General features: G+C 30.5%; 1 protein-coding gene across 1 annotated transcript in view; it reads left to right on the plus strand.

Moving 5' to 3' along the window:
• Window positions 1–9733, plus strand: part of LOC143920586 (uncharacterized) — a 73308-nt gene extending 63575 nt beyond the window's left edge. The window contains exons 2-3 of the mRNA XM_077443522.1: window positions 8442–8491; window positions 8571–9733. Coding sequence (XP_077299648.1) covers window positions 8442–8491; window positions 8571–8604 — 84 coding nt within the window. The 3' untranslated portion in view covers window positions 8605–9733. The remainder of the gene's footprint in view (window positions 1–8441; window positions 8492–8570) is intronic.
• Window positions 9734–11232: the final 1499 nt, after the last annotated feature.

Consider the following 11232-nt stretch of genomic DNA (forward strand, 5'->3'; position numbering starts at 1 on the left):
AAAAAATTAGACAACAAAAACAAAGCATATATACATACAAACAACTAAAATAATCATAATTACAAATTATAAAAAACAACAAAGAAGGGAATGTCTTATAAAAGAAAAAAGAGAAAGAAATATAAATATAAACATATGTACACAGACAAAAATACATTTATACATAATCATAAAAAAACAATAGCAATTATAAATATAATAGAAGTGCATTTATATTATAAATATAATAGAAATGTTATAATAATAGAAGTGCCTTTACGAATAAATACATTGTGTCAATAATACGCGGTACGTCTTCATAACTACGCTAGAACTCACGGAATATAATCAGGGTCATCACATATTCACTACAGAAATTAAAGTATTATTTTGATATAGATTTTTTTGCAATTTGAGTATATGATGGTGTTGGGCGTTGGTGGCCAATCCGTTTCTTTTCAAAGTAAGCGGATTATTTTTATCCGATTTTTTATTTGCCTTTCTTTGGGAACTATTAAATTAACGTGTAATGTATAGTTTCAACAAAAATATGAATAATATAAAATGAAAGATGTTCATATTAATTAAACACAAATAATTGGTTATAAATATAATTGAGTATTCGGCGCTACGAAGAGAAATGTTTTTACATTTATTCAACAATATTTTTTACATTTCTATGGTGCCACCCCTGAAATTTTATGTAGAATTCGGGCGGTCACCATGATACTTTTAAAAACTGTCAAACTGATGTTAATTGAATAATATGTTACTTAAATGAATAATTTACTTATGACATGTTGTTTATTGTGTGTTTTTGAATGTATTGTGCAATATTTAACGATGTACTTGCCCATCTTGCGAGTAATGTAAGCGAACAGAGAAGTTTTTATCGGACATATATGTACGTCAAGTTTATACGTATATATCCTGAAATGCTCCATAGATGACTGAATGCATTACACTGACAGGTGATTTTATAAGATATTAATATACTTTGATCCGCATGTCGTGTGAAGATTCGCACACAATCCGACTTCATTAAAAAAGTCCGCATCGTTTCGCGACTGGAATTGAAAAACGGATTTTCATATATATAAAAAGGCAGTAAAAAAATCACGCGCGCTTCAGCGTGACAAAGAAGTCTTTTCACCGAATTTCCCAGGTTAATTAAGCAGGAGGCTGTATCCAGTGCTCTTTAGAGAGCCACGGCTTGGAAAGCTCAGGTAAGCTTAACCGGTAAACAGGCTACACAGAGAGCGAGAGAGGCAAAAACGAAAATTCAAGAAAAGGCGTTTCAAATTCGCCAAACAACCACGTTTACATAATATATATATGTATGTATATACACTTCATAAATATAAATAATGTATGTGTACCGCGTTCTCGTCCCCTTGTGTTTCAATGGGTACGTATGTAAAGCGAATACGTGGGTTTGGCTTAATGTCCTGTGTATCCTTGTTTGTGTCGGGACAACTCGTGTCAATTTGGCCCCACCTTATTTGATTATGGAGGATTTGGATTAAAACCTTTCTTACAAATATAAATTTTCGTGTTAAAACTCGACTTTTAGTATCTATGTGCATAAAATGGCATTTGGAAAGAGCTGTCACCATTTTGTATTAACGAATTTTAGTATCTATGTGCATAAAATGGCATTTGGAAAGAGCTGCCACCATTTTGTATTAACGAAAGTATTTTTAAAAACTTTCTATATATGCGAATAAATCAAATGATTCACAAAATGTCTATAGCCTTCAGGTATAAAGTTAGATTACCTAAACACAATCTGATTTAGATCGTCGACTTTACAGAGTATTTAATTAATATTATGTATTAGATGTATTATAAGCATTTATAAGAATTGTAAATAGATTTTTGAGCTCTTTTCATATTATGCTGTACATTAACATAATAATATAATAATATGATTACTAACAAAATTAAATTAAAATTGTAAAATAGAAAATGATCATGAGATCAGTAGCTATTAAAATAGATATAAGATGTATTGTGAACATAATTTAGTAATAATAAAAAGCATTTAAAAATCAAAATTAATTTACTATATAATAATTGTCATATCATTATATAATTTTTTTATGTATTATATTACAGAACCATTAAATATAATAGTTTTGAAAACATGAAATGATCTTCAAACCATATTATGTTTCGGCTTCAAAATATATACGTGCGTATTATTTCTAGATTTTTAAACTTGATTGAAACATCATCATATCTTAGGTCCTAGGTATATTTGTATTGCATTTTAAATGTTCCAAAAATTGTATTATATTTCAATATTATGATTAAGAAAATATGTTTCAATTTTTGTACTGAGATGAAATTCAAATTTTAAACAGATTTCAAGATATTCCGAGTAATAAAATATTAATATTTACATTAAATCCGAATAAAGTTTATGTAAAATGCAATTCAAAAGTATAATACTTAATTCATACAATAGTTTTTAAAATAATATGCTGCGGTACACGGAATTTGTGAATTTCAAGGATTTTTCCCTATTTGGCTCATTCTTTGCTCGTTGAACATTCCCGAATACTGTTCTAAAGTCTTTTAAATATATACAGCTTCTGAAAAATCAAGAGACAGATTAAACTAAAATTTATTTAAAATATAATTTTGTCAATTGTGTAAGTTTGATTGTTATAATTGGAGTCACGTCATTAGAGATCGATTATATTCTATTTTATGTAAATTTTTGATTATACTATTATTAATTTAAACGAAGTATTAATATATAAAGGCGACCCAAATGATATAAAGATCCTCGTTTGCCCAAATCACATATAGGTGAGATCGGAAAGAGAAACATCAAACTACAATCGCACGTCTTGGCTAAAGAACAAACAGCGCATTGCTCAATCAATTTTATAAAAACATTTTTATCATTCATTATATAACCTATTAGTGAAGTAAAAGTATATATTTGAGAGATGATGAGAATCTTTAATGCAAATTTTATAAGATGTGAAAATGTTATAGTTATAGGCGTTTAAACAATCTGACAAAACGAGTGGGGGGCGGTAAGTCAAACATTGTTGGGCAATTACCCGAATATATGTACATAGACTAAGAATTGTACATAGGTTTTTGAGCTCTTTTTCCTATTATGCTGTACATAAACATTAGAATAATATATTACTAACAAAATTAAATTAAAATTGTAAAATAAAAAGTGATCATGAGATCAGTAGCTATTAAAATAGATATAAGATGTATTGTGAACATAATTTCGTAATAATAAAAAGCATTTAAAAATTAAAAATCAAAACCCGAACATAGAAGAGAGCTGTCATCGTCTCGAAATTTTTTGAATTTTTAAACGTTTATTGCGATTATATTTGCCTAACAAGTAAGCGAAAACAATTGAAATCTCTAACGTGAGCCAAACCCCGAAAAATGGAAAAGTTTCAATTCGATCGGAATAGTTTAAGGAATATTGTATGACCGAATAGGGAAGTAAACCTTAGGAAAACCTTGTAATAAAATATAGAGTGAATAAATCAGCTGATAACTAAAAATAATTGTATATGATGTATGTATGTATTTAAGCTTATTGTAAAAAAATAAATGTATATAAGCTTATTGTAAATCATATTAACAATTAGATACAACATAACTTCTTATTGAATACTTATCTCGCAGATAAAACTCACTGAAGAGATATACAGTGAAATGTCAGATCTGACATATTTGGCCAAAAATCAATATATATCGTGTATTACAATACATGAAGCTAGACGCCAAATTTGAAATTTATATATACATATGAGAGTTAAAACTATAAATATTTATATATTAGAGATAACGAGAACCTATAGAGCAAATTTCATAAAATATAGAGTGAATTATAGGCGTTAAAACAATTAAAATCTGATATGGCCATATCAAGGCGAACATGTTGGAAGACACGGGACGAACGCTTGTTAAACGTCAGGAAGGTCTACGGGCCCCGTTTTTAAAACGCGTTGTATACGATATTTTATCTCCAACGTAATGGCAGACGATACATTAACGTATATTGATGACCAAAATGAGCAATATGGCAAAGTATGAAAACGATCGGATAAGAGATAAGAGATATAAAAAATGACCAGGAGGTATGTAAAAAAAGAAATAGTTATAGGCGTTTAAGCAATTAAATAACCAATTAATCACTAATGACAATTAATCACTAATAACCATACTAACATACTTGTGAAGAGTCTCGGTGATTACAATAAAATGTCTATACCCTTCAGGTATAACACACAGATTACCTAAACACAATCTGATTTAGGTCATCGACTTTAGAGAGTCTTTAATTAATATTATGTATTAGATGTATTATGAACATTTATAAGGATTGTAAATAGGTTTTTGAGCTCTTTTTCCTATTACGCTGTAGATTAACATTAGAATAATATAATACTATGATTACTAACCAAATTAAATTAAATTGTAAAATAGAAAATGATCAGTAGATATTAAAATAGGTATAAGATGTATTGTGAACATAATTTCGTAATAATAAAAAGCATTTAAAAACCAAAAAATCTATGTATAATCTTATAATTTTCATCAAGAAAATCAATGATCGCAATGACGCAATCGTCCAAATCCTTTCCCGGAGTAAAAATACATACACAAAGAATATACGGTATCTCACTGTCGTATTTTTTCCGGATGTGGGACTCGCAAGAATTTCGCAATTTCGGATAAGGCGGGCGCTCACCGAAAAGCTTATCGTTCACAGTTAAACCATCTGAATACAATATATACAATATACATATGTAAGTGTATGTATGCACGTATATAGTAATATATGAATCAATGCTTTCTAGCGAGTTTCAAAAGCTCGACGAGGACGATATTAGCGAACCGGAACAAACAGAAGGAGCAGGGAAAAGCTCGCTCTATCTGACGCCTAGGCTCGGGCGATATGTCAAACCTGCTTTATCGCGTAACTTACGCCGCGAGTAATATACGATCCGGTCGGAATTTCGTATTTTGTACTCCTCGACTATTTTCCGGATGACCTGCCATCCTCTCGTGGCCGTAATTAATCCGGAATTAATTTCATACACTCGCAAAGTTACCGCTGGAACGCGCGGCTTGACAGAATGCGACTGCTAATCGTGGGATTACATTGTATATTCGTTTTGCTGGATCACTATTTTTTCTCACCGGCCAATGTGTTGATGCGTCGATGTTTTGACTCAGAAGTACGTCTATTTCTAAGGGTTCATACTACTGATTTTGATTTATCGATGATTTTCATTTCTTGAGAAATAAGAATTCTCAATTTAACTTCTTCAATTTCTCGAGAATTCTGGAGAAATTTTGATAAATGAAAAAAAGTATATAACACAGTAAAGTATAGTTTATTCGACATAATTGAAAATATTAAAAAAAAAATTGTATAATAAGAAATGTTTTATAAAATTTCTCGAGAAATGAGAATTCTTAATTTGGCATTTTTTTCGAGAAAATCTCGAGAAGGAACACTAGTTCATACGATGCAAATATGTATATACATCTCATTTGTATTTGCTATCAATCCGAGATTGCCTCCAGAAAGGTTCCACGACATAAGGTCCAATGCTATAAGATCCAACGACAAGGGCACCACGAAAGAAGATCCACCAAATCCAAAATGTAAAGTTTCATAATAACGATTTCCGAACCTTGGTTCAGAAGCCCTGCATACATAAAAGTTTGGATTGCTAAAAAAAACTATTTGAAAAAAAAAATTGCGAAATTATCTATATTAAAAAGAATTATGAAATTATCATGTAGATATGGCCGACAATTTCAATACAGTAATTATTTTCGAAAACGCATTTAAAACTTATTGAAAAAAATGATTTTGCGCTGAATTGTCGTTGTGCTGAATATATTGGCAGCACATTACTTGATGACAGGTGCTGCAATGATTTAATCCAACATTATTATTTTATTCGGAAAATAATTTAAAAAATTTAAACCCGCCGAGTATTCAATCTAGTATCGAGTCAAATTGACTCGATATCCGATTTATGTAAATATGGAGCGTTTTATTAAACATTATTACTTTATCTATGTTTTATATTTTGTTTTCGGACTTTTTGTGGCTGGACCTATAACAGGTTGGACGATTTTCGGTTGGACGTTTTATCATCTGGGCTTTTTATTGTCTGGATCACTTAGCAGATCTTTCGTGGTGCCCTTGTCGTTGGATCTTATAGCTTTGGACCTTATGTCGTGACACGGTAACATACATATAATGTATTTAAGGAGCTTCCAATACATTGATTTACTTGGAACCTTTTTTTATAAGATTATTAGATAGCCATAAATTTCATAGAGTCGTGAAAAGCTGAAAGACGAGACACTGAATTTTATAGATTTATACATATTGAAATTATGAAGAATCCTTATTTTTAAGATTTTGTGAACATATTTGATATGAATTTACAGTTTTGCTGTATTAAATGTATTATTTTTGCAGTGAACTATTGTTCAATTTTTCTTCCACAATTTTTTTGACCCTTCAAATATGTGTACTCTTCACGAGAGAATTCAAGTATGATCCTTGTATCAATGTGAAGAAAAAAAAAAACCTCGTAAAATTTAATAAACCGGAAGTGGGATATTTTCCTCCTATAAAAGTCAAAAATGTTGTAAATACATGACATTTTCCATAGCACTGAACTTATCAGGCTGAAAATTTGTATTTCTAGTCTTCTCTAGCGTTTTTACCCGGCTTCGCTCGGTATTTGTAACATAAACCGCTGAAACATGGCCAATCTAATAGTAAACATTTTATTCAATTTATTTGAATAGTTTTATTTTATTTAAATTGATTTGAATACTCATTTGTTTTTTTATTAAATTGAACGTCGCGGATTCTACGAACCAAACAAACAAACAAACATACATACATACAAAGTCTCTTTCGAAATCATATATTAGATGTATAAAATTTGAGTTGATAAGGTTTTAGCTAGATTTGTTAACCACAAGTAATATATTTTTTTTAAATAATATTTCATTATTTTATTCTGAGCTTTTCAATTATTTCTATAAAATTGATTTATTGCTAATTTTGAATTTAAGGGGTCAAGAAACATTTAAATTGCCATAAAAAACTATACACAGTTATTTCTTATTAATAGTAAATTTATACTATATTTTGCGCCATGCTTTAAATCTACGAATTAATATGAATTCAATCCTTCTAATTAAAAATATATAGTTTATATTCTTCATGATGTTAATTATTTGAATTATAAGTGTATCTGCAGCTTAAACGATAACGCGAATCCATGTGTCGCTTTCTACATTAAACATTCTCATTTTCATACCTTTTGTATTCTTTAGATATCATGTATAGCTACAAATAAAACATCTTAGATAAAGACCATATTATCCATCTAAATTTTTAAATTAAAAAATAATCGGAAAATTTTATTTCAATTAAAAAGCTTACGTATTTAGATATGTATTACATACATATATGTACATATGTAGTATATGATAATAGAAATTTTAGCAATACGTATATACTATATCCATACCACAAAAACACAAAACTTCCACTATTTTTTACCTACCGATCACGATAAATTATAAATCATGATATTTATTATTTGATGAGATTATTGAGAGTGAAAATGAAAAAAATACATCAATTAATTATTTGTTCATATTTCAAAAAAGGTGACCAAATAGAAAAAACGTAGGGAAACTTACACAAGACAAAAGTTCTACTGCCGGTTGTCGCATGTTGTTCAAAATACTATTAGTATTACTTAAAATCACTATAAATATCATAAACATAATACATATATTAAGTGAAATAATTTAAAACGTCAAATAAAAAAAATAATGTATAATTGTTTTAAAAAAATATTACTTTCGCCTTACGAATTCTAGCCAAAACATTGTCAAATATAAGTTTGTACGTGAAAATTACAAAAATTTAAGCTTGATATGTTCAGTGATGTGGTAAAAAATATTAAAAATAATTGACGACGTATTGAAAAGTTTCTGTTTGATAGGACTAACGGTGTTACAAAAATCCTATAAATACAGTGCTATCCACACACATACACTATTAAGGAATTAGCCAATTTTTTAAAAACCTTTAATATTTTATAAGTAAAAAAAAAATATGAACAAAATCCAACGAAACGACTAGAACCATTGTCTTATGTGAGTTTCCCTACATCAGTGATAAAACCTTGTATCGATAATGTTCTCATAGGCGGTATGCGTTAATGTATTTATATGAGTGCTATTGTTGAATTCTTTTTAAACATCTTATATTCTTCAAATACATAGATAAAGTCATGGGGTAGTTACATTAGATTTTTTGTAAAAACAAATGTTTTAACTGAATTCATAATAAAATTACGTGGTTAATGTATCAGCCGACTGTAAATATAACATGTTTAATCTTAATTTCATTACAGAGCATCAGCGGATGCGGTAGGAAATGCGGGAAAAAAACCTACAAACAAAAGTAAGCATTTCACAAAAATTAAATTTGAATATAAGAAGTTATGAATAGATTGTCACGAGTATATAACTTTAATTTTCAGAAGCACCGGCCAGGCAAATTCAAGAAGGTCGTAATTATGAGGGATACATTGCCATGTTGTTTATAATGAGAGCCGTTTTTAACAAATTCAGATTCAAAATCGGCGTCGAGATAGAAGCAGCAAGAAAATTTGACGATCTTGTCTTTTTGCGGGAAGAAGGAGAAAAGCAAACCAGTCGCTGTTTGCAAGCTAAACATAATGCGACTGGGAAGAAGAAGATCGACTCGATGAGTTTATTGACTGGTGACGACAGCGATTTTAGTATCGTCAAATACTTTTTCGCTTACAAAGATATGGTAGAAGACGATTACTTTAAGGGGATAGCACAGGAAGATCTCATCGTATACACCAATATCCCGTTAGATATGGATAGCAGTATAGGTCCCAAAATGATTTTGACCGACCAGTTGATGTCATTCGATCCAATTGACGTTAATTCTAAACCCAAAAAGCTCATAGATTTATTTGAGCGCGTAATTGATCACGATAGTATTCTCGACGTAACAAAGGAAGAATCTTGTCGTTATAAATTTAACGATAAAATAATACATATTTTGTCATGTAAAGCCAACGAATATAATGTTACAAGACTTGCACAAGCACTAAAGGATTGGATTACGGGACAAAAGAGTTTACAACAGGTGGAGGACGTCATAAGACCATATGGGAAGTTTTTGACTGAAGAAATCATTGACGTCGATCAAAGAAAATTCTACGGCGACTTTTTAAAAATGAATAAGAAGGTCGCGACAAAGGAAGCTCAGTTGTTTCACAAGAAAATGACGGAGGAAATTGATCGTAAAAACAAACAAAACAAAAAGAAAATATTTAAGACTGATGATATTAGTCTAGAATATTTAAATCAACGATTGGAGAAAATAGAGCAGTATCCCATTTGGGATTTACCACTTGAAGACGTCAAGATAAATAGCGTCATTAAAGTGGAAGAGATACAAGCATTTCTGGGACTATTTGTTTTTGCAGTAAACCAACCGAATCAATCTGAATTAAAGGAAATTATTAAACAAGATATATTACAGGAACACAAAAGAAAATATGGCGATGATGACTTCCACAAAGAAGACATTGACCGATACGCGGAAGACATATTGCAGTATTTTCACTCTGAAGTGTTCAATTGGACAGGAGAGGAAGTAGTCAGGAAAAAGAAAAAAGGAAAAGAAATAAAATACAAGACCTTCGAAAACAGTCGCCAATTATTAGAATGGAAGGCGGTGAAATTCAACGTCGAAAGTCCTGTGAAATCATTCATGGGCAGGGACACAGAAATTGAAGATTTAAGCAGCAAAATTCGGATGGGAAAAATAATTAACGAACACACAAACGTAATTTGTGGACTTCCAGGAATGGGAAAGTCAGAATTGGTTCGTGGATATATTCAGAAAAATTGTGTCCAGCATGAAAATAAAATTCTTTGGATAGACGCAAGATCCCGAGAATCCATGGAGGACTCCTTTCGAAGATTGGCCGAGATATTGAAAAAAACCACAAAGCGATCGGACGAAACATTAGAAAACATCGACAAAGTTGTAGAGGATGTCTATCGCGAATTCTATCCGAAAAAGTGCCTCTTCGTCTTCGACGATGCTTGCAATAGGGAGAGTATCGATCCATTTATGCCCAAGGAGAGTGATTTTGGAAAAAGTTTGCCATTTGTTATTATAACTTCATCGAATTCAGATTGGAAGTACAAAACGGACCTAATGGTATTGAGTCCCGAAAACGCAAAGAAACTAGTCGAAAATCAAATTAGTATTAAAGAGAAACTGGACACATATCACGTGAAACGACTTGTTCAAATCTTGGAATTTTTCCCGTTAGCGATTCAACAAGTAGCAGTGTATATTGAGAAAAACTTAGAAGAAAATAGCAAATATACAGTTTCCCAATGTATTGATGAGTTTAATGAAAGTTCAGAGGTTATATTAAAAATTAAATTACCGGAAGAAATAAGTTCTTACAAGAAAAATACATTCACAAATTTCAGAAATATTCTTGAAAAAATTTCTAAATATAAAAATTTAGGTGAAAAAGCCATAAAGATAATCAACGTGATTTCTTTCATGGCTCCGAAAGATATTAAAACCTGTTGGCTGCAAAGCTTTTTTGAAAAACAATGGGAAGAAGAATTTGGGATCGATCAAAGTATTCGATCATTAAGATTGACTCTGGAAATATAACTATTAACAGTTTGGTTCAATTAGTGACGAGACTGATGATGAAGGAGCAAAATTTGGAAGAAACCTTCATAGAAAAAGCGTTACAGTTTGTGAAACACGTTCATCCAAAAGAAGATTCTATGAGTGACTTTAATACAAAACGCGAATTAACTTTTCATTTGGAGGATTTTATATTGAGTGTCGACGAAATTTATGCATCTGGGTCTAATGATAAACACACGTTCTATATTGAAGAAATATTATGGACTTTGGGAGATTGCTATTTCGTCACAAAAAACCATAAAAAGGGAAAGGAAGTTTATGAGCGATTAGAACCAATTATGAGGGATAAATATGGCAAAGACGACATGAATACACTTAATGCTCGGATGAATTTGGCTAATGCAGAAAATGATTTAGGAAATTACACTATCGCAAAATCTCACTACACCGAATCTTTTGCCACATTCAAGAAAATTTAC

Source organism: Arctopsyche grandis, chromosome 12 (assembly GCF_051622035.1).
Source record: "Arctopsyche grandis isolate Sample6627 chromosome 12, ASM5162203v2, whole genome shotgun sequence".
Taxonomy (NCBI): Eukaryota; Metazoa; Arthropoda; class Insecta; order Trichoptera; family Hydropsychidae; genus Arctopsyche; species Arctopsyche grandis.